The sequence below is a fragment of the Suncus etruscus genome, chromosome 17, assembly GCF_024139225.1.
Source record: "Suncus etruscus isolate mSunEtr1 chromosome 17, mSunEtr1.pri.cur, whole genome shotgun sequence".
Lineage (NCBI taxonomy): Eukaryota > Metazoa > Chordata > Mammalia > Eulipotyphla > Soricidae > Suncus > Suncus etruscus.
In genome coordinates, this window is record NC_064864.1 from 36,273,494 (window position 1) to 36,298,177 (window position 24,684).

General features: G+C 39.9%; 1 protein-coding gene across 1 annotated transcript in view; it reads left to right on the forward strand.

Moving 5' to 3' along the window:
* The window catches only part of BTAF1 (B-TFIID TATA-box binding protein associated factor 1), a 110,675-nt gene that overhangs the window by 70,778 nt on the left and 15,213 nt on the right, over window positions 1-24,684 (forward strand). Inside the window, exons 20-30 of the mRNA XM_049790790.1 lie at window positions 984-1,410; window positions 3,061-3,251; window positions 4,840-4,993; window positions 5,443-5,552; window positions 6,416-6,617; window positions 8,202-8,350; window positions 16,099-16,251; window positions 17,210-17,331; window positions 17,625-17,792; window positions 20,275-20,352; window positions 20,467-20,596. Of these exons, the coding sequence (XP_049646747.1) occupies window positions 984-1,410; window positions 3,061-3,251; window positions 4,840-4,993; window positions 5,443-5,552; window positions 6,416-6,617; window positions 8,202-8,350; window positions 16,099-16,251; window positions 17,210-17,331; window positions 17,625-17,792; window positions 20,275-20,352; window positions 20,467-20,596 (1,884 nt within the window). The remainder of the gene's footprint in view (window positions 1-983; window positions 1,411-3,060; window positions 3,252-4,839; window positions 4,994-5,442; window positions 5,553-6,415; window positions 6,618-8,201; window positions 8,351-16,098; window positions 16,252-17,209; window positions 17,332-17,624; window positions 17,793-20,274; window positions 20,353-20,466; window positions 20,597-24,684) is intronic.

Below are 24,684 nucleotides of genomic sequence, written 5' to 3' on the forward strand. Positions count from 1 at the left end.
TGGCCTCGACACAACAACTCTTCCAAATTCTGTTACGTGTTCCTCCTATTGAGAAAGAAACAGTAAAGGGCTGGAGAGATGGACAGTGGTTAAGGCACTTGATTTTCTTGCACCAGTCCCCAATTCAGTACCCAGTACTGCCCTTGTCCTCAAGCTGCCAGGAGTGATCCAAGAAAAACAAACAAAAAAACCAAATGGTTAGAATATGGTGCATTCTTTTTCATTAACCCAATTTCATCCAATTGCATTAAATCCAGTTTCATCCCTGGAACCACATGGTTCCCCGGAGCATCACTTGGTTCGGCCTTAGAAACCATGCCATCATGGGCCATGTAATCCCCAGCAGCCCAAAAGTAGCAGGCATCCTTAGGACCAAATATCCCCCAACTCAGGAATTACTAGCCAGGAGCCCACTATTTCCAAGAAAAGAAAATCAAAGGAATATTTACCCCTAACAGCAAGTAAACTTTTTTATTTCAGTTTATTTGCTTATGGCTTTCTTATGTCACCAACGTGCAAGTTAGGAATTGTTTTCTTTTTAACTTGATATGTTTTTTTTGTTTGTTTGTTTTTTTTTTTTTGGTTTTTGGGCCACACCCGGTGACGCTCAGGGGTTACTCCTGGCTATGCGCTCAGAAGTCGCTCCTGGCTTGGGGGACCATATGGGACGCCGGGGGGATCGAACCGCGGTCCGTCCTAGGCTAGCGCAGGCAAGGCAGGCACCTTATCTCTAGCGCCACCGCCCGGCCCCTTAACTTGATATGTTTAAAGGATAAATAATCTTGTTCTTCCCACAAGAATTTCTTTTTTTCTATTTAGCAACACCTGGTACTGTTAGGACCTAGAGCAAGTGTTGTCAAGGATTGAACTCAGAACCTCACACATTCTCCTTTTTTGAGCCAGAGCCCTAATCTTTTGCCCTTTGAGGAGTTGACTGATAGGGTTGATATGGTTAATGATTTTTAATTTCTCTCTTTTAATAGGTCACTGCTGTTTTTTATGAAGTCACATCATCTTTCAATTTAAGTCCTCAAGTGTTACAGCAGTTAGATAGTAAACGGCAACAGGTCCAGATGACAGTTACAGAGACCAACCAGGAGTGGCAAGTGTTACAGTTGAGAGTTCATACTTTTGCGGCATGTGCAGTTGTGAGCTTGCAGCAACTACCAGAGAAATTAAATCCTATCATAAAACCATTAATGGAGACAATTAAAAAAGAAGAGAATACACTGGTGCAGAATTATGCAGCTCAGTGTATAGCAAAACTACTTCAGCAGTGCACAACAAGAACACCTTGCCCCAATTCAAAAATCATCAAAAACCTCTGTAGCTCACTCTGTGTTGACCCCTACCTAACTCCTTGTGTTACATGTCCAGTACCAACACAAAGCAGCCAGGAAAACTCTAAAGGTATATATCTCAGTCTTTATTTGGGGGTCCAGAAAGAATTAACCATTTATATTTATTGTCATTTCTGTCTGAGTATAATTAAGCACAAATTTTATTTGTTACTCTTGTTCTTTCCCTTCGGAATCTAAGAGACTTTTATACTCATTTCTTATCAAATCACAACCATCTAATAAACAATTTATAAAAAAGCTGTTGGGCCGGAGAGATAGCACAGCGATAGGGTGTTTGCCTTGCAGGCAGCCAATCCAGAACAGATGGTAGTTCTAATTCCATCATCACATATGGTCCCCTGTGCCTGCCAGGAGTAATTTCTGAGTGTAGAGCCAGGAGTAACTCCTGAGTACTGCCGGGTGTGACCCAAAAACCAAAAAAAAGGAAAAAAAAAAAAAAAAGCTGTTAACTGAGCAAGAAAACAATTGTATCAGATATTATTATATAGAAACTCCTTGCTATAAGATTCATTGCTCCAATTATTTAGACTACATTTTATAAATAAGCAAAGTCTATTACTTTACCAATTAAGAAAAGCAGCTAGCCTTTCTGTTTTTATGTGAACTTATATGAAATTAAGAACTGCTCTCAGGAGAAAGCTCAATGAGCTGGAGTGCATGCTTTATGAGAATCCTGGGTGCAGTCCCTGGCACAGCAATAGTCCCTACAAGCACTGCCTGGTATGGCCCAAGCCACACTTCCTCATCTCCACCCCGCTAATAATTTTTATCTATAGACTATTCTGAAGGACCAGTGTTTCTTCATATTATAGTTTTCTTCTATGTGATATTTGTTAATAAGATATTAGAAAAACAGATTATTCAAAATGTAATAATTAGTGACTTCACATAGAAGAGAACCAGAAGTGGATATTTTTAATATTAACATCCTAAGATGGAGTACAGTGATCTACCCATTTGGTTGCTCTATGAGGCAGTACTATTTACCAGTCATCAGTGTTTCATCATGGTAACTATGGACATATTTTTGCTTGTTTTGGGGTCACACCTGGCGCTGCTTGGGTTACTCCTGGCTCTGTGCTCAGGATTTCACTTGGCAGTTCTTGGGAGACCATCTGGGATGCTGGGGATTGAACCTGGGTTGCCACATGCAAAGCTTCTGGACTTTTTTTTTTTTTTTTTTTTGGGCCACACCCAGCGGTGCTCAGGGGTTACTCCTGGCTGTCTGCTCAGAAATAGCTCCTGGCAGGCACGGGGGACCATATGGGACACCAGGATTCGAACCAACCACCTTTGGTCTTGGATCGGCTGCTTGCAAGGCAAACGCCGCTGTGCTATCTCTCTGGGCCCTGGACATTTTTTTAAAGAGAGAACTGCTTGCAATTTATTGCTTTCACATATACATATGTATATATTTAAATGTATGTGCTTTAACTAAAGACAATCTTTTTTAAATAAGACAGTCATTTTATGGTTAACACAATTCTACACCTTTCTATGGTCCTAAACATCTATTGACAAAATGTTACAAACTTTTCCCCATTTTGTTACCATTCATTGTCTAAAGAAAATGCCACTAATTATAAATTTTGAGTCTTAAAAAGTTATAGTTTAAATTATGGTGTATCTCTTTTGGAAATGGAAGAATTTGGTCATTTGTATCATGCTTTAAAAATGATTTTACTTTTTCTTTTATTAGGTTCTAACTCTGAGAAAGACGGAATGCACCACACAGTCACCAAACACAGAGGTATAATAACACTCTATAGGCATCAAAAAGCTGCTTTTGCTATCACAAGTAGACGAGGTCCTACTCCCAAAGCTGTAAAAGCTCAAATAGCTGATCTTCCTGCAGGAAGTAGTGGAAATATTCTTGTTGAACTTGATGAGGTAAATAGTTTTTTTTTATTTGAATATTTTGATTTTCTGATTATCTTGTAGAGTGAGAAGTCAATGGTCTTAACAGATTCCAGAATTGTATTTTTATTTATTTAATTAATTTATTTAAAGAAAATGCATTACATAGGTGACATAACTGATAATACATTTTTAGGAAGACCAAAAGCAACGGTTTTTAAAAAATAGAAAAATGAAAGTAAAACTAAAGAGATGGAAGAGAAAGGAAAGAATAAAAATTAACAGGGAAAGCTAGCCTTACTGCCTACGCCACCACTCCGGCCTACATTTTTATTTTTTTAAGTAAAAGAACTGAATAATAATCTTTTGGAATTTTCCAGCAAGAAAATCCAAAAAGGGTCTGGAGTGGTAGCCTAGTGGTAGGGTATTTGCATTGCCAGGAGCTATTTCTGAGCAGACAGCCAGGAGTAACCCCTGAGCACTGCCGGGTGTGGCCCAAAAACAAAAACAAACAAAAAAAAAGTTATTGCTGTCAAGGAAAATAGACATAAAATATTCAAAAGCTATACGTGTCCATTTTATGTCTTTTGAAATAGTTGGGGGTTGTTAAATCCAGTGCACCACTTTGGTGTGTGATTGGGACTGTGAAGTATTGAAGTTAAACAGGGTAAATGGGGAGTACTGATGCTTTGGGGTGATAGAGTTAAGGAGTGAAAATGAGCTTTACAGGGGTGTGCGAAAGGGCAGAATACAAGATGGACATTCTACATACACAAAACATAACTGAAGGATAGGCTATACTATTAATATTTAATAGCCCCTGTGTGGTTTTGAACATGTAGACTGGTAAGAAATTGCCAGAGATTGCCTTAATAAAAATGAGCATCTCTCAGCACCCCCAATTTGGACACACCTTTTCTGGCCGCCTAGGCTGGGTCCCAGGGAAGGCCGGGGGGCCTACCAAGGCTCCCAGCACCCCCAAGCTAGGGACAAAGCCTTCGAACTGGGGTCTCCCCAGACCCCATGCCGGCTAGAGCTAGCCTCCAGATTAAGAAAGGATTCGGTAGAGAACCGGAAGCCAGGATCTACCCACCCTCCTCCTTGTGCCCTCCCCCCCCCTTTCACTGGGGGAAGGGCAGGGAAAGCTTGGGATCCCCTCCAGGAGGGACCACCTGACACCCACCTTTTCTGGCTGCCTGGGTAAAAAATTATTTTTAAAATAAATTTTATTTTTGTTTTTGGACCACACTCAGCAGCGCCCAGGACTATTTCCTGGCTTTGCACTTTGGAGTGAGCACTGGCAGAGTTTGGGGTGCTGATGAAATCTTGGTGGCCGGATATAAGGCAAGCACCTTAACCTGTGTACTGTCTCTCCACTCCCCTCCCCACCACCACCACCACCACACATATACACACACAAAGTAACTTTATAAAAATTTATTTTGGGTTGTGTGTCCATTTAAACCTAAATATTGAAAAGTATAGTTGTGATTGTGATATGCTCAATAATTGGTCAATGGTGACTAAATTCTTGAATAATCACTTTAAAGTCTCTTAATAAATTTCTAAACGTATCATAATTTTTTTCTGAAATTGTGTTTCCAATTAACAATTGATATAGGCCCAGAAGCCCTATCTGGTACAACGGAGAGGTGCTGAGTTTGCCTTGACAATTATAGTGAAACATTTTGGTAGTGAAATGGCTGTGAAGTTGCCACATCTCTGGGATGCTATGGTTGGTCCATTAAGGAACACAATCGACATAAATAATTTTGGTGCGTATCTACTTTTCTGAATGGTTTCTTAATGCATTTCCGTGTATATCCATTACATACACATAAAATAAAAATGCCTGTGCCTGTTTTTCTTAAACCTTATGGTAAATTTTAAAAAACGAAATGTATTTTACAAAGGAATACTTATTTGTAGAGTAGAATATAACTTACGTGCAAAGGACCAGGGTTCTATATTGACACCATAAGACACATATTTTGCTTTTTCTCGTTTCATTTTGTTCTTCGCTTTTACATTTTCTTATCACATACTTAGAATTATCATTAACTACTGTGAGTACAGAACCTTGACACTTAAGGATAAGGCATTTCATTGTAATTTAAGTTTAGATAGAAAGGAAAATGGTATCTGGGAAGGTGCTAAAACTATAGGCTTTACATTTTGAAAAATGGTTTACACAAGATACACTCAACATTATGTATTTTAATAGATGGAAAATCTCTCCTTGAAAAGGGTGATGGCCCTGCCCAAGAATTAGTGAATTCTCTGCAAGTTTTTGAAACAGCAGCAGCTTCAATGGATTCTGAACTTCATCCTCTGGTAACTAATGCAAATATACAGGTGATCTTATTTTAAAAAGTCTGAGGCTGGGTCCGGAGTAGTGTCAAGCAGTAAGGCTTCTGCCTTGCCTGCGCTAGCCTAGGGCGGACCGAGGTTCAATCCCCTGGCGACCCATATGGTCTCCCGAGTTAGGAGCGATTTCTGAGCACATAGCCAGGAGTAACCCCTGAGTGTCACAGGGTGTGGTCCAAAAAACAAAACAACAAAAAAAAAAAAGTCTAAGGCTTTGAAAATGTGACTTTGATGTCTTTCTAAGAAATTGCATTTACGGGCCGGAGAGAGCACAGCGGTGTTTGCCTTGCAAGCAGCCAATCCAGGACCAAAGGTGGTTGGTTTGAATCCCGGTGTCCCATATGGTCACCCGTGCCTACCAGGAGCTATTTCTGAGCACACAGCCAGGAGTAACCCCTGAGCACCGCCGGGTGTGGCCCAAAAACCAAAAAAGAAAAAAAAAGAAAAAAAGAAAAAAGAAATTGCATTTACACAATTTGTGTAAATGAACTCATGTAGGCACTGAAGCAGAGATGGGTACATGATAGAAAAAGCAACTCTGGAAGTTCAGAATGGAAAGCATAAGGGACAATGCTCAGAAAAATGGAAGCAGGTATAAAAGTGAAAGAAAGTAATAGCCCTGTTCAACTATACAGTGTAGAGTACTTTTCTGGAGTTAGACACACTACCATTGCGCCATGAGGTCCTCTAGAGTACTTTTCTATTGAAGATGGTTTGTCAATAATGCTGTGAAATAATTAGAAGTATAGAGAATCTCTTATTCTGATATATTGTACTTACATTTTAAGTAGTGGATTCTCTAATGAGTGTTCTTGAATTTTTTGTTTTAGTTGGTACAACATTTGCCTCATCTTTATATGTGCCTTCAGTACCCCAGCACTGCTGTAAGGCACATGGCTGCTCGTTGCGTAGGTGTCATGAGCAGAATAGCTACCATGGAAACAATGAACATTTTTTTGGAGAAGGTTCTTCCCTGGCTTGGAGCAATTAATGACAATCTCAAGCAAGAGGGTGCAATTGAAGCACTTGCATGTATCCTTTTCTGGTTTGACATACTGTGTGGAAAGTATAGTCATTAGAATATGATTAAAATAGGACTGATTTACTCAAATATGTATAGAACCTGCCTTTTTGATAAAGCTGCTTATTTACATTTTCTTTCCTGTAATTATGGACTTATATCTTATAAATATCTTTAAGTTTTTTTCACATTTAAAAAAGATTTTTAAGTAAATTAAAATAATATGTATTTCATACCTAATTAGTAAGTTATTTGCTTGATAATTTATTGATATTGATATTGTGTTTATAAACATCTTTTGAAATGTTATAAAGATGTTTCAAAAGCTTATTACTAAGGTGGAAAATGACTAAATGCCTTAAGCAGCGAGAAGTATACAACCAAGAACTTTTGTCTAGGATGTGGCACCTACTGATATTCTTCCTAAAAGCAAGAAGGATAGAATGAGATCAAATTAGTAGAAACTTTGGTTCAGAAATGTTAAAGATTTCAGGAGCTCTAAACTTACTGGGTGGTCCTCTGTCCAGTATTTGATTGTTAATATCTTAGTGGGAAATTTGGAATTAATCACTGAATAATGTACTGTGTTTGCTTGTTTGCATTGTAAGTCATTTTTATCTTGATATTGGATAGATATATAATAGCGTCTCTGAAGAAAAGAAACTACCATATTTTTCGGCATATAAGACGAACCCCTAATTTTGCAGTTAAAACATAGGTTTAGGCCTGTATTTACTGTATCAGACAGAACATTCCTGTGCTGCATGTGCTGCATGTGTTCCTGTGCTCATGTACCACAGTGAGCTAATCACAACAAGCAAAGGTTCAAAGGTCACACTGTAATAGACTTCTTCTCTGACTCTGGCCAATCTGAGCAGGCTTTTTACAGTGTAGATTCGGGTCCAGAACATTGTCTAGTTTGCATGCATAAAAAGCCTGCTTGGATTGGCTGAGTTAGAGAGGCAGTCCGAGCAGCCTGGCAGTGATTGGTGCAGGATCGAGTTGGAAAATTCGTTTGGCAATATGCAGGCAATTTTCATGTTTAGCAGTATATTGAAACATTTTTCAGGATATACTCGGTGTATAAGACGACCCCTGATTTTCGGTTGACTTTTTTGTTTCAAAAGTCGTCTTATGGGCCCGGAGAGATAGCACAGCGGCGTTTGCCTTGCAAGCAGCCTATCCAGGACCAAAGGTGGTTGGTTCGAATCCCGGTGTCCCATATGGTCCCCCGTACCTGCCAGGAGCTATTTCTGAGCAGACAGCCAGGAGTAACCCCTGAGCACTGCCGGTTGTGACCCAAAAAAAAAAAAAAAAAAGTCGTCTTATACGCCAGAAAATATGGTATTAAAAAGCGTGTGTTACTCTTTCTGGGATGAAAAACAAATTTTATGATCTTAAGATCAAAGGAATCACATAACTTTTACAAAGGAGCTAGCTAATTATAATGTTTTAATTACCATAGACAAATCCTGAATATTAACCTTCATAACATAGATTTGAAAAAATAAGTTTTAAAAGTTATAATATAGGTAAATCGTTAGCAAAAATATCTACCTGAAAACCATTTAAAATTTTCCTTAATTTAATCTCAGGTGTAATGGAACAGCTGGATGTTGGAATTGTTCCTTATATTGTCCTTTTAGTTGTGCCTGTATTGGGAAGAATGAGTGACCAGACAGATAGTGTAAGGTTCATGGCCACACAGTGCTTTGCAACACTTATTAGACTTATGCCTCTTGAGGTAAGATGAACGTATTTGCTTTATGATTTAAGTTTTCATTCAGTTCGTATGTTTAGCCTTAGTTAAGGAACGTGTTAGGTTAATATAAAATAAACATCTTGGGATGAAAAAAAAAATACTGTCAAATATGATGAAGGAACTAGTTAGTTAATATGTAGGAGGACTGGGTTCAAACTCTGGCATTGTATAACCCCATTAAGCACTGCCAGGTGTGGCTAAAAAGGAAAGCTTACTTTGAATATATTTTAATTATAGATGATAAAATTTTTACATTTTTAATATGGGTAAATTTTTAATACCAGGATTTTAATTTAAGTAAAGTGCTGGTTTTAGTGATGTGATTCTAGGGAGAATAATTCCTATGTATCCTGGATACTTAGGTAACATTTAGATAAATATTAAGTAACATTTAGATTCTATCTACAATTCACTTAAAAAGATAAACTTAAGAGAAGTAATTACACAATGGACTACTATGCAACTATTAGGGAAAAATTAAGTCATGAAATTTGACTATACATGGATGGATATGGAGACTATTATGTTGAGCGAAATAAGTCAGAGGGAAAAAGATAAACACAGGATAATCTTATTCATCTGTGGGAAATAAGAAAAATAAGAGACAGTATTATTATTACTATAATACCCAGAGACAATAGTGATGAGGGCCAGAAGAACCAACCCATGATATGAAGCTTACCACAAGGAGTGGTGAGCTCAGAGAAATAACTGCACTAACAACTATCAGGACAATGATAATGATTGAGAGAAATAGAATGCCTGTCCCAAAGACAGGCAGGGTGTGGGGAAGGAGGGAATGGGGGACATTGGTGGTGGGAAAGTTGCACTGGTGAAGTGGGCTATGCATTTTATGATTGAAACCCAATTATGAACATGTTTGTAACCATGCTGCTTCAATAAGTTATTTGAGGTGGGGGGTTACAGCAATATCACAACAGTGCATTTGCCTTGCTGTTAACCCTGAGCCTACCAGGAGTGCCACCAGGTATGGCCCAACCCCTCCAAAATTATTATTATTTTTTAAAAAGATTGAAGTTAAAAAAAAAAGTAACGGGCCCGGAGAGATAGCACAGTGGCGTTTGCCTTGCAAGCAGCCGATCCAGGACCAAAGGTGGTTGGTTCGAATCCCGGTGTCCCATATGGCCCCCTGAGCCTGCCAGGAGCTATTTCTGAGCAGACAGCCAGGAGGAACCCCTGAGCACTGCCGGGTATGGCCCAAAAACCAAAAAAAAAAAAAAAAAAAAGTAACATTTAAAGAGTCTACCTATAATTCACTTAAAGGTAAACTTTAGAGAAACAAATTTTTAAAAGCAAATGTGGACAAAATGCGAGATGACTCCAAGGGCATGTCTTACATTGCATGCAGGAGCCCCAGGTTCTATCTGTAGCATTGCATGGTTCCCTAAGCACAGTAATCCCCAAACTAAACAAAAAGCAAATGAAGGACTAAAAGAGATATAGTTCATTCCTTAAGTTCTTGAGGCCCTGAGTTGCATTCCTGGACCCATAATACTCTCCAACATCATTAGTAGTAGTTCTGTTGGACTCTAAACTTGAGTAGCACCACCATGTTACTCTGGTCAATAATTGAATGATCAGACTTATACAACCAGGCAGGCTTCAGGACGTGTGTGAAAACCCAGTCGCTCCTCACCAAAATATTTTGTGGGTTTTTTTAAACACAAAATTTTTTGTTTGTTTTTGGGTTACACCTGGCAGCTTTCGTGCTCTGCACTCGGAAGTTGCTCCTGGCAAGCTCAGGGAACTATATGGGTTACCAGGATTCAAACCAGATTTGTTCTGTGTCAGCTGCCTGCAAGGCAAACACCTTACCACTGTGCTATCGCTCCGGCCCAATACAACATATTTTATTTGTTTGTTTGGTTTTTGTTTGGGGCCACTTCTGACTTTGCACTCAGAAATCACTTTTGGCAGGCTTGGGGAGCCAAATGGGATGCCAGGAATCAAATCCAGGTCTGTCCCATGCACAGGCCTTACACCCTGTGCTATCACTCCAATCCCATCAAAATATTTGGAGGGAGGGAGAAATAAAGGAAGAAAGGATTATGGGTATAGTCTAGTTCAGTAGTAAAGCATTGTTTTGTATTTTTTGTGGCCATGGGTTTCATTATCTGCACCACATACAAAATAAGCAAAGTATTAAAGTATGAAAAAAATCAGAGTCAAAGCTAAAGTTGGAGAACTTTGGAAAATTCATGGGAAATATTATGTGTGGTTAATTAAGAAAATAACATTGACTTAAAGAATAGGAAGAACCAGACCCCAATGCCGAGTTACTTAAAATATTTTGGTGGGAATTTCTAATTCGGAAAATAAGTATTTAATTCTTTCACATTGTAGCATGTATCAATGCTTTATTTCTTTGGCTGAATAATATACCATTGTCTGGACACTACAGATTTTGTTTGCTTACCAGTTGACATATTTCGGTTGTTACCAACTTTTGATCTTTTTTTTTTTTTGGTTTTTGGGCCACACCTGTTTGGCGCTCAGGGGTTACTCCTGGCTATGTGCTCAGAAATCGCTCCTGGCTTCGGGGAGACCATATGGGACTCCGGGGGATCAAACTGTGGTCCCTCCTATGCTAGCGCTTGCAAGGCAGACACCTTACCTCCAGCGCCACCTTCCCGGCCCCACAACTTTTGATTTTTGAATAATTACTATACACACACATATACACATACACTTAAAAATTAAAAGTCTTGGGCCCGGAGAGATAGCACAGCGGCGTTTGCCTTGCAAGCAGCCGATCCAAGACCAAAGGTGGTTGGTTCGAATCCTGGTGTCCCATATGGTCCCCCGTGCCTGCCAGGAGCTATTTCTGAGCAGACAGCCAGGAGTAACCCTTGAGCACCACCAGGTGTGGCCCAAAAACCAAAAAAAAAAAAGAAAATTAAAAGTCTTATCCTTTTACTTTTTTATTTGAACAGACATCTAGGATTGACATTGCTGACATCATGCTTACAGTGTAATAGCTTCTCGTTTAGTTCATTTGTTTTGGGACTATTCCTAAGTTCCTCAAATATACTAGAGAGATAGTACAACAGGCAGGATGTTTGCTTTGAACCCAACCTGGGTTCAATCCCTAACACCCTTTATAGTCTCTTGACCAGGAGTGATTGCAGAGCAAAGAGCCAGGAGTAAAATCTGAATACCATTGAATGTGCGGTTCCCACCCCTACCCCTCATCCCCAAAGTAAATCATCCCTGGGCATAGAGTCAAGAATAAGCCCCAAGTACAGTCAGATATAGGCAAAAAATACAAAAAGAGAGATAATATAGCAGTTACTGTATTTGCTTTTTACTGGATTCAAGTCCTACCAGGATGATCTCTGAACATGAGCCAAGAGGAAGCCCTGACATTGTAGGGTATGGAACAACTTTCAGAAATAACAAACACACACACACACAAATATACACACATACCCTATAATTGGCTCTCTTTAAGATACTAGATAGGATTTATATCAAATTAGATATTTCAAAAAGAAATCCTTCATGAGTTTGAAAACTAGGTAGAACTATTGTTTTTGCTGGTTAACTACTCCATCTTGATTTTCCTCTATTACATCTTTTTATTTTTTGAGGGGGGTCACACCCGGCAGCACTCAGGGGTTCCTCCTTGCTCTACGCTCAGAAATCGCTCCTGGCAAGCTCGGGGGACCATATGGGATGCCAGGATTCTAACCACTGACCTTCTGCATGCAAGGCAAACACCTTACCTCCATGCTATCTCTCTGGCTCTCCTCTATTACATCTTTACAGAAAGAATTATATGCTTCCTGAAACACATACTATTAAGGGATGAATATATTATATATATATACATATATATATATATATATATATCTTGGGCATAGGATTTCTTTGTTAGGGAATAAACCTCTATAAATATAGTAATTAAATTGAATAACATAGCATCCATAATACATAGAATTTTTTTTTTCCAGAGGCCATTCCTGGCTGTTCTCAGAATTTACCCCTGATTCTGCACTCTGGGATCACCCCTGGTGCAACTTGGGGGAATGAACCCAGGTGGACTATGTACAAAGCCAACTGTCTTACTCACTATATTATCTTTCTGGCCTTAGAAAATATGTTAATGCACTTTATTTTTAATTATCATGAGGATTACACATGCAAGACAAATGCCCTACCGATGTGCTCTCTCTCCAGCCACTTACTACACATTTTGTAGTATGATGTGTTAAAAAGATGTATTCAAAGCCAGGTGTATGGTCACTAAATAAAACAAAATCCTATTTAGGGCCTGAGAGAGAGAGTTTAGGGCTAACCGACCTCCCTTTAAAAGAAAAGACCTTCCTGGCTCTGCTTAGAGATCCCTCCTGATAGGACTCAGGTATCCTATGATGTGCTGAGTATCCAATCTGGGTTGGCTTTTATAAGAGAATTGCCTCACCTGCTGTTCTGTCTCTGCAACCTCTTTTTTTAAGTGTTTTTCTGGAGAAAGGACCTCTCAAACAGCTTGGGAGGTCTGTAGGCCACTCCCAGTGATATTCAGTGAACCAGACCAGATGATTCAGTGCACTGCCAGTCTTCAGGCTCTAAAGAGGCCCAGCAATGCAAGGAAGACCCTCAGTGTCAGGGATTAAGTTGAGGTGCTTCCATGGGTTTACAACTTTCATTAAGTTGAGGTGCTTGCCCATGCAAGACATCTACCTCTGCCTACTGAATTCTCGCTCACTCTTGCTCGCTCGCTCTCGCTCTCTATTGCTCTCTGTCTCTAACACACACACAAACACATATTCCATTTTATGGATTCACAACTTTTTGTTGTGTTTTGGTTTTGGTTTTTGAGTCACACCCAGCAGTGCTCAGGGGTTACTCCTGGCTCTATGCTCAGAAATCGCCCCTGGCAGGCTCAAGGGACCACCATATGGGATGCCCTACCTCCATGCTATCTCCTCAGCCCGGATTTACAACTTTCATTCATGGGGCCAGCAAGATAGTAGCAGACAACGTACTTGCCTTGCATGTGGCTGACCTAGGTGTGATCTCTAAGCAAAAAGATAGGAGTAATTCCTCAGTACTACCAGGTGTGCCCCCCCCCCCAAATTTTTTTTTTTCATTTGTGGGGCTAGAGAGCTAGTAAAGCAGGTAAGGCACTTGATTTACACATGGCTGACCTCAGTTTGATCTTCATCTCATAGGGTCCTGCCAGAAATGATCCCTGAAGTGGTGCAGTTAGGGCTGTGCTTCTCAAATAGTGCTGCGTGTCCCCTGGGGGGCAAGGCTTCATAGAGGAGGTTGCGTTTGACCTCCGCAAACACTGTGATAACTAGCTAAGCCCATTTGAAAATCTATGCATTGCAAAACATGCACATTGTAGCCAATTATCCAGACATCACCTCTGATTAAAAAAATCAGCTCAAATTATGTTATATATTTTTGTTTTGCAGGTTAAAGCTTTTTAATAAAGATACTATTTATAGTTAAAAAATTAAAAGAAAAGACTCGCTTGTTTTTACTTAAGTACATTTATTTTAAATTTTTATTTAAAATAAATTTAAATTTAGGGGCTGGAGTGGTTGCATAGCCATAGGTTATTTGCCTTACATGCAGCTGACCTGGGTTTGATTCCCAGCATCCTATATGGTTCCCCAAGCCTGCCAGGGGCGATTTCTGAATGCATAGCCAGGAGTAACTCCTTAGCTCCATTGAGTATGTCTCAACCTCTCCAAAATTTTAATTTAATTTAAATAAAATTAAGATAATTTAATCGAGATAAATTTATTTAAAGAAAATGTGTCACATAGATAAAATAGGTGATCATAACACATTTGTTTCCAGATAAGTAAAAGCAAAGTTACTGGAAAAAAATAGAAAGAAAAAAAATAAAATGGAAGAGAAAAAAAATGAATGAAAGAAAAAATATAGTAGCAAGCACAGTTGTGAGACTCTTTTATCTCCAACGAAGTTATTAATACAGTTTGTTGTTAGCTCTCCATTTTGTTAAATTGGGGGTGTTTCTTTAGGGATGACAGCATCAAACAGTTGTCCAGAAGTTGTTCAGAAATTTAAAGCATTATTACTGGTACTATGACTTTTAGGGACATGTATGTATTCAGCTGCCAGGCCTCCTGGAAGAAGGAAAATATGGGAGGAGGGTGTCTACACTAGCTTCAAAGTGTCCTAGTGATATAAACCCCAAACTGGCACACTGAAGTGTGGTCAGATTGGTGTACCACAGAGAATTGTAGAGGTGATTAGGCAGAACCATCGGGAAATTGGTGATTCTGGATGATGGAGGTAGCAAGCATGACTTTGGCAGTGGGGGGGAGGGGCTAGTTCCCTCTCCTTTCAAGATGGCCAGCTTTCTGCTGCATGGGCCGGTGTACCCATAATCTTTCATGGCTCAATTTACATGTCATTTGAGAAAAGAGTGAGTCTGGAACTGGCCCAGTTCTCACATGGCAACTACTTTTGTGGGTGTAGTTACAGTTGCCAAGCTTTTCAGAAGATGGAGGATGTGGGGGAGGGTACCCGCACTCCTCCAAAAGCCCTGGTGATATTGGCCCCAAAACTGCTGTATATGAAGTGTGGTCAAATTGGTGTCCCCACAGGGTCAGTGATGGGGCAGGACCATCAGGGAAATGGTGATTCTGGGTAGTGAAGGTAGCAAGTGTGGCTTCAGCAGGGCAGGAGCTTGGCCCACCTTCTAACAGTAGTGCATGGTTATGAGAAATAAAGTGCATTGAGTGTTCTTGCCTGGATTCTTTCTGAAGCACAGGCCGTTTTGACCACTTTACTTTGCAAAAGAGTGAATATGAACATTATGAAAAAGCAAACAGCATATAAGAATAATTTTTTATTATTTTGGCTATAGGGATGATGATGAAATAGTTTTAACTTTTAATGTCCCTTTGGAGAGGAATCCAAAGGAATATGCAGACTATTTTGAGAGCTAATACCCACAAGCATCCTAACATTTAGTTGAGAAGCTCCAATAATTGCATTTCACTTTACATAAGCAAAGCAATACAGGGCTAGAGCAACATTCAGCAACTAGGGCGTCTTGACTTATATATTGCCAACCCAGCTTTCATCCCTAACATCCCTTATGATTCCCAGAGCACAGCGGGAGTGATCCCTGAGCACCTCCAAGTAGGGCCTCAAAACAGCAACAACAACAAAATAAACCGAAGCAGTTATAGGGGTCAGATAAATAATGCAGGGTTTAAGCTCCCTGCCTTGCATATACCTGATCACATTTTAATCCCTATACTACCTGATGATCCCCCCTCCCCCCAGAAAAACCAGTACAACTGTTTTGCCTTTCAGGAGCTATTAGCATTCATATCAAATAATGCATGGTATAGGAAAAATTAAAGTAGTGATGTGCTGTAAAATACTCAAATGTGGGGTTGGAGAGATGATAGCATGGAGGTAGGGCATTTGCCTTGCATGCAGGAGGACAGTGGTTTGAATCCCGTCATCCCATATGGTCCCCGAGCCCCACTGCCAGGTGTGACCCAAAAACCAAAAATAAATAAAATATCCAAATGTGTTTATTTTATAGCTTTATCATAGCACTTTTAATACCTGTCATTCTTTATTTTCCAGTTTTTTTATTTTAAATTAAAAAGTTTTACCTGTGTTTATATTTTGATGACACAAAATATTTCATAATTTGGAGATTAAAAATTTGAATAAATCTTTTAAATGCACTTTAAAAAATATTTTAGGCAGGCATTCCAGATCCTCCAAATATGTCAGAAGAATTAATCCAACTGAAAGCCAAGGAGCGACACTTTTTGGAACAATTGTTAGATGGGAAAAAATTAGAAAATTATAAAATCCCAGTACCAATCAATGCTGAACTCAGAAAATATCAGCAGGTAAAGCTTTATACTTCTTAAATATAGTGACTTTTTCCTTTGAAATGTACTTTATAGAGTTTTGGGGGTGGGAGAAATGGATCAATGACTGAGCATGCAGTTTTTTTTGGGTGGGGGGCCCACACCGGGTGATGCTCAGGGGTTACTCCTGGCTATGTGCTCAGAAGTTACTCCTGGCTTAGGGCACCATTTGGGACATCGAGGGATTGAACCTCAGTCTGTCCTAGACTAGCACAGACAAGGCAGACACCTTACTGCTTGTGCCACCGCTCTGGCCCCTGAGCAAATACTTTGTATGCTAGAATCCTGGGTTCAATACTTAGCACCACATTGGCCTCTGAGCATCACCTGAAACTACCACCAAGCACTGAGCACAGCTAAGGATGGCCCAAAAACTGCCATTTCATCAAAAAAAAAAAAAAATGTTTGTATTGTTTTTGGGCTACACTTGGTGATGCTTAGGTTACTTATGCTCTGCACTCAGAAATTTCTCCTGGCGTTGCCAAGAATCTGACCTGAGTTGGCTGTGTGAAAAGCAAATGCCTTACCCACTGTGCTATTTCTCTGGCCCCACAAAAAAATTTTTTTGAGAAATCAGGACATGGCTCAGAGGACTGGAACCCTGGTTCAATTTCCTAGCACCATATAGTACCTTGAACACCACTGCAAGTGATTCTCCCTACCCATACACTGGATGTGGCCCCCCCTAAATAAAGTAAAATTTATATCTAGGAAAATCTTTCATTTAGGGTAGGGCACAAACCCATAGTTTCATCCATATAATGCATATTTTATATCACTGAACTTTTATACCCTGCCCTTTAGTTTTTTTGTTTAGTATCTTTTTATGACCATGTGTTTCTCTTATACCTATAAAAATACAAATATTTTGTGCAACTATGTCTTTATGAAAAAAATAATTGTTCATGCTTAACATTTTCTTTTTCCAACCATTCAGGATGGTGTTAACTGGTTAGCATTTCTTAATAAATATAAACTTCATGGAATTCTTTGTGATGACATGGGCTTAGGAAAAACTTTACAGTCCATCTGCATTCTGGCAGGAGATCATTGTCACAGGTAATTTAAGATGCTATTTTTTTTTTTGTTTGCTTGCTTGTTTGTTTTTGGGTCACACCCTGCAGCACTCAGGGGTTACACCTGGCTCTGTCCTCAGAAATCGTTCCTGGCAGGCTCGGGAGACCATTTGGGATCCCAGGATTCGAACCTACTTCCTTCTGCATGCAAGGCAAATGCCTTACCTCTATGCTATCTTTCCAGCCCCAAGATGCTATTTTTAAATGAATATTTCTAGGTGTTGAGAAATGTAAACAGGTTGGTTAAGGTAATTTATTGTGTTTTGCTATTGAAAGGGCTCAAGAATATGCAAGATCAAAATTGGCGGAATGTATGCCACTTCCTTCATTGGTAGTTTGTCCGCCAACATTAACAGGACACTGGGTGGATGAAGTGGGTAAATTTTGCTCCAGGGAATATCTCAATCCATTGCACTATACTGGACCTCCTACTGAAAGAATAAGGTAAGAACTATTTAACAACAACAAATAATAATTTTTAAAATGCTTAGTCTTTTGTTTTAAGTAATTGAAAATGCATTTATTTGGATATGGTATTGGGCCCCATCTATTACTGGCTCTATGCTCAGGAGACCATATGCAGTGCCAGTGATGGAACCAGGGTGAGCTACGTACAAGCAAGTAGTGCCTTACCTCTATTCTATCTCCCTGAAAAGCTGGCACTCAAAGAATTTTTTGTTTTGACTTTTGGGACCATGCCCTACAGTCCTCAGGACTTACTTACTCCTGGCTCTGTGTTCAGATCATTCCTGCTGTGCAGGCTATTGTAGTGCTTGGGAATGAACCAGAAGCAGTTGCATGCAAGGCAAATATTTTAACCCTCTTAACCCCTCTCCTGCTCCAGGAATTTACTATAGAGACCAAAGAACTTGTACAGGAGTTAAATTGCATGCCTTGACTGTGGCCAACCTTGGTTTAATCCTTGGCACCAAATGGTCTTCTAAGCAGCACCACATGTATCCTTGAAGGCTGTCTGAGCAGCATATCTTTGGGCCCTTGCATTGATAACCTTTTAGCCTAGTTAGCTTACAGTCACCAGAAAGGGGTGTGGTCCTATTGAGTACCACTTTAGAGGGTCCCCAAAAATATAAATAAAATAATTTACTGTGATGTCAGAAATCATTCATTTGTAAGTGATAGAAACTCAGCTCAAACTAAATTAAGCAAACAGGAAATACATTACATTGCTAGATTGAGATCAGGCTTAGATTCTTTCTTTAGGCCAGTGCTTCTCAATTATTTTTTGTCACACCCCTCTAGGAAGAAGAAAACATTTTTTGCACCCCCTGCGTGACCGTTAATCGTATCTTTTTTTTTTTTTTTTTTTTTGGGGGGGTTTTTGGTTTTTGGGTCATACCTGGCAGCACTCAGGGGTTCCTCCTGACTTCATGCTCAGAAATCGCTCCTGGCAGGCTCAGGGACGTCAGGATTCGAACCGATGACCTGCATGAAAGGCAAACGCCTTACCTCCATGCTATTTCTCCGGCCCCTGTAAATTGTATCTTTATTAAAAAAAAAAAAAAACTTTAACCTGCAAAACAAAAATATATAAAATAATTTGAGCTGATATTTTAATCAGAGGTGATGTCTGGATTAATGGCTACAATGAGCACGTTTTACAATGCATAGCTTTTCAAAGCGGGGTTTGAAGCAGGACACAGCAACTCAGCTCCAGAGACATAAACACAAGGCTTAGCTTGTTATGACAGTGTTTGCCGAGGTCAAATGTGCCCCCCCTTACAGAGCCTCGCGTGCCCCCCCCAGGGGGTGCGCCCCACTATTTGAGAAGTACTGCTTTAGGCACATAATTTAAATTACTCATGTTTTTTTCTTCCTTTCTATACTTGTTTTGCTGGTCTCTGATTTCACTCTACATCTGGTGGGTAAGAAGACCAATGGCAGGTGCTATACCAATAGTATTCTGGATAGGGCACTTGCCTTGCATGCAGCTGACCCAGGATCATTTCCTGGTATCCCATATAGTCCAGAGTGCACCAGGGGTGATTCCTGAGTGTAGAGCCAGGAGTAATCCCAGAACATTGCCAGGTGTGGTCTGAAAAGGAAAGACAAACAGTTGACCAGGGTCATTCTTAGGTCTGCTATTTCCTAGCTTAGAAGCCAAAGTAAATGGAGATCTTCTCTCTTATGAATATATGAAGGATTGGAGACTAGATGGCTCCAAGGGCTAGAACATATGCTTTGCATGTGAGATCCCCATGTTTAATTTCAGGCATTGCATGGTTCTTCATGTACCAGCAGGAGTAGTTCCTGAGCACCAAGCCCCTGAGTATCGTTATTAGGTTATGGCTCCCAAAACAGGCTTTTAATCAAGGGATGAAATAGAACTTGAGTCAGATGTTTCATCTCTGTGGTAATTTTAGGAACATGTGGTTAACAGCATCCTTCTATACCATAGCCCAGTAGTAAAAGAATAGTGTCTCCAGGAGAGAGATGTTGTCCAGTAAAGTTAAAAAGGCTACTGGGCTACTGCATTTTGAATCAGGTATCCATTTTTTTTTCTTTATTTTTTGAGGGAATTGAGCAGAGAGTGGGGGACATGAAGCATGGGGAGAGGTAGTTTGGGTCACACCCAGCAATATCCAGGTGTTACTCCTGCCTCTGCTCTCAGGAATTACTCCTGTTGGTTTTCGGGGAACCATATGAGATGCTGGAGATTGAACTGGGTTTACTATATGCAAAGCAAGCACCTTACCCCTGTGTTTCTCTCTCGTCCTAGGAATCTAAATCAACAGAGCCAGGTCAAGGAAGAATGGTCTTAGGTTACAGTCATGTTTTGTATAAGCAGAAGTGAATATAAGGCAGATTGAAATAATTTTATACAGTGGCAAATTGTAGTTTCTCCTTTGAAACTGTATTATAAGCTTCATCGATTTCCTACTTCTTAATGATTTATTTTTTAATGCAGGTTACAACATCAAGTGAAAAAGCACAATCTAATAGTGGCTTCATATGATGTTGTGAGAAATGATATAGATTTTTTTAGGTAAGAATCGAAATATTTCTCTTGAGAAAATAAAATTTGAAGAAGTAATATTTTTCTACCCTGAATGTTCTTCATGTCGTTCCTGACAGTTGTTAACATTTTATTCTCCCACAGAAATATTAAATTTAACTACTGTATCCTTGATGAAGGCCATGTCATCAAAAATGGAAAAACGAAATTGTCAAAAGCAGTCAAACAACTGACAGCTAATTACAGAATTATTCTTTCTGGGACACCAATTCAGGTAATTATTATTTGCCTTGTGGAGATTAGACTTGGCATTTGGCAGTGAATTAATATATAGGAGTGATAATTTCCCAGTAATTACCGTGCTTTTATTATGGCTTATTTAGTATGCATCATTGTCTAAGCAAACCAGGTTCTAGAAGTCATACTTAAAATGTAATTATAAGCTATGTTAAGTTTAGATGCATTGTGTCCAAAGTATAGGAGATTTTGGTCTCTGTTCCACTTCAGTTTTCTCCTCTACACCATAATCTGACTTAACATTGAAAAGTTATAGCTAATTCTGAGGTAAATCATTTTATTGTTCTTGGAGCTGTACCCTAGTGGTGCTACAGGCATGCATGGAAGATAAGTAGGTTGGTATTTTAGAAAGATTCTGGTATTTTTTTCAGAAAAATTCATTGCAAATGTGAATATGTCCATTTGAATAGGTACTAATAAGAAATATTGACTAAACCATTCTCTAGTACATGAGAAGATAAATATCACATGAACCAAGTCTGACTTTATGACTCTTTAAAAAAAAAAAAAAACTGGGCTGGAGCAATGGCACAGCAGTAGGGTGTTTGCCTTGCATGTGGCTGACCTCAGGTGAACTGCCATTTTATCCCAGGCATCCCATATGGTCCCTCAAGCCAGGAGCGATTTCTGAGTTCACCCCCTTAGCATCAGTGGGTGTGCCCCCCTCAAAAAAAAAAAAAACCCAACATATAAAGAAATTGCATGTGTGATTTATATACAGAATACTGCTATTCTACTTGAACTACTATAAGATGAAATCATTCACTTTGCCTCTGCATGGCTAGAATTAGAGGGTATCTTGCTGACTGAAGTGAATCAGAAGAGGGACAGATACATAATGATCTCTCATATAGGGAAACATAGTAAACACATAGCCAAAGTGGACAGACACACTACAGGGTATAATGTTAGGATGTTGTACACATGAAACAATACCACTAACAGGTCACAGTGCCTCGATAAAAACTACGGGCAGATGATTTTTTTATGTATTCATTGAATTGTTTTGCAACTAAAAATGTTTTTGTTTTTTTGGGGGGGGCCACACCCATTTGATGCTCAGTGGTTACTCCTGGCTAAGTGCTCAGAAATTGCCCCGGGCTTGGGGGGACCATATGGGATGTGGGGGATGGAACCGCGGTACTTCCTTGGCTAGCGCTTGCAAGGCAGACACCTTACCTCTAGCGCCACCTCACCGGCCCCTAAAATATTTTTATTACTGATTTTATTTGAAATTTTATATTTGTGATACTGTTTGTTAGAAGTATTAGGATTTTTTTTTTTGTCTACTATGACTTGTTATCCGCAATAAGATAATTTACAAGCACTTAAAATTTTTAATTTGGAGCCCAAACTATAGTGTAGCAGGTAGGGTATTTGCTTTGCACTCAGCCAACCCGGGTTGGTTGTAACGTCCCATATGCTCCCCCCTGCCAGGAGTGATTTCTGAACACAGAGCAAGGAGTAACCCCTGAACATCACTGTGTGGCAAAAACGAACAAAAAGATGGGGAGGGGGTTTTCTGGATTTTCCTAGGCCTTTTTAGAACCTCTTAGGAAATACTGCCAAGCCCCCACCTCCCCAAAAAGGTATCAACATGCTAGTTTTTGGGGACACCTGGTTCTGCACTCAGAAATTAATCCAGGCAGGCTTGAGGGGACCACATAGAATGCTGGAGATTGAATTCGGGTTGGCTGTGTGCAAGGCAGACTCCCTACTTGCTGTGCTATCGCTCCCCCCACACCTTTATTTTAAGAAAACAAGTTTGTTTTACTAAGTTCTAAATTCTCTCAAAAGTTCTCTGAAAAGGGGCTGGAGAGAGTATAGTAGGTGGAGCACTTTGCACATGATCAACACGGGTTCAATCCTTGACAACCCATATGGTCCCCTGAGCATTACCAGCGGTGATTTCTGAGTACCGAGCCAGGAGTAACTTCTGAACTTGTTCCTGGCTCTGCACTCAGGAATTACTTCTGGCAGTTGCTCATGGGACCATATGGGATGCTGGGGATTGAACCCAGGCTGTTTTCGTGCAAGGCAAGTGCCCTACCTGCTGTACTATAGCTCCAGCCACAGCATTTAAAATTTTAATAGAGGTAAGAAAAACTATGTTTAAGAAAGACAGAGCAATAGTATAGTGGGTAGAGTTCTTGCCTTACACATGTTCACCCAAGTTTGATCCCTGGCATCCCATATGGTCCTCCAAATTCCACCAAAGAAATTCCTGAGTATTACCCGGGGCACTTTTAAGAGGACACTTTTGGCTTGAATTAACACTTTATCTTTAATTTCCATTTTCATTTAGTTTCTTTTCTGGGGGTTTTAGTTTTGTTCTGTTTTGGGGCCACATCAGTTCAGGACAGTACAACTGATAGTAATCAGGGATCAATCCTAGTAGGGCTCTAGGGCCTATATTGTATTTCACGAATCAAACTTGGATTGGCCACAAATAAAGCAAGCAATTATTTATCTTTGCTATCTCTCTGGTATCTTCAGTTTTAGCTTATTGTAAAATTGTGGTATTTTAGGACCTCCCTCCCACCTTCTCCCCAATACACAAACACATACCCAGGGACTCTCAGTAGTTACACATAACTTCTGTACTCAGGAATTACTCTTGTTGTTGCCTGAAGTTCCATCCCATAAGATCCCATAAGGGATTCTGGGATTAAACCAGGATTGTCCTCATGCAAGGCAAGCATCCTAGTTGCAGTATTAATGCTCTGGCCCAAAGAGACAGAGTTTTTTGTTGTTTTTTTTGTTTTGTTTTGTTTTTTTGTAAGCTTAGTTTTCTTTTTTCTTTTTTCTTTTTTTTTTTTTTTTGTTTTGTTTTGTTTTTTTGGGCCACACTCAGCGGTGCTCAGGGGTTACTCCTGGCTGTCTGCTCAGAAATAGCTCCTGACAGGCACGGGGGACCATATAGGACACCGGGATTCAAACCAACCACCTTAGGTTCTGGATCAGCTGCTTGCAAGGCAAACACCGCTGTGCTATCTCTCCGGGCCCTCTTTTTTATTTGTTAAAATAAATAATACTTTATTTAAATACTGTGGTTTACATAGCTGCACACAGAGCATTCATTTCTGTTATTCCATGTTCCAATACTATTCCTACCACTAGTGTTAAATTCCTACCATCCTTTTTTCTGGATTTCCACCTACTTCCAAGAAACAAACTGGGTATCATATTAGGGTTTGCTAGAAGCAAGGCAAGCACCTTACTCTACTGTTCACCTCTACTTAAAAGTTTTTCTTTCGGGGCCGGAGAGATAGCATGGAGGTAAGGTGTTTGCCTTTCATGCAGAAGGTCATCGGTTCGAATCCCGGCGTCCCATATGGTCCCCTGTGCCTGCCAGGAGCAATTTCTGAGCATGGAGCCAGGAGTAACCCCTGAGCACTGCCGGGTGTGACCCAAAAACCACAAAAAAAAAAAAAAAAAAAAGTTTTTCTTTCTCCTGCATCTCAATTTAGCTTTGAAGCTGTAAGATGCATTTAAGCGGGGCCAGAGAGGTAGCATGGAGGTAGAGTGTTTGCCTTGCATGCAGAAGGATGGTGGTTCGAATCCCGGCATCCCATATGGTCTCCCGAGCCTGCCAGGAGCGATTTCTGAGTGTAGAGCCAGGAGGAACTCCTGAGCGCTGCCAGGTGTGACCCAAAAACCAAAAAAAAAAGATGCATTTAAGCATCTATGCTTAAAACTACGGTAGTCCTGATTCAGGACAGCTTATCTAGAATTAGAAGGGAACAACTTCAAACCACAGAACTGTTCATAACCTCCAAGCACCTCTTTGTAGCACCCCACCTCCTCCTCCTTGATAAAATCAGGAACAGATATAATGCAGTAGACTGGAATGCATGCTCAGCATGTTGGAAGCCCAGATTTAAGGATTCAATTTCTGGGAGGTTCCCCATGGCTCCAGGTATATAGGACAACTAGGAGTAACTCCTGATCATTATGGCCATGGTTCTAAAACAACAGATGAGTAATTCTCCATTAAATGGCATTAATTTTAAAGCATCATAAACCTAGTCATCTGTCTGTTCTGATATTCACATTTGATAGATG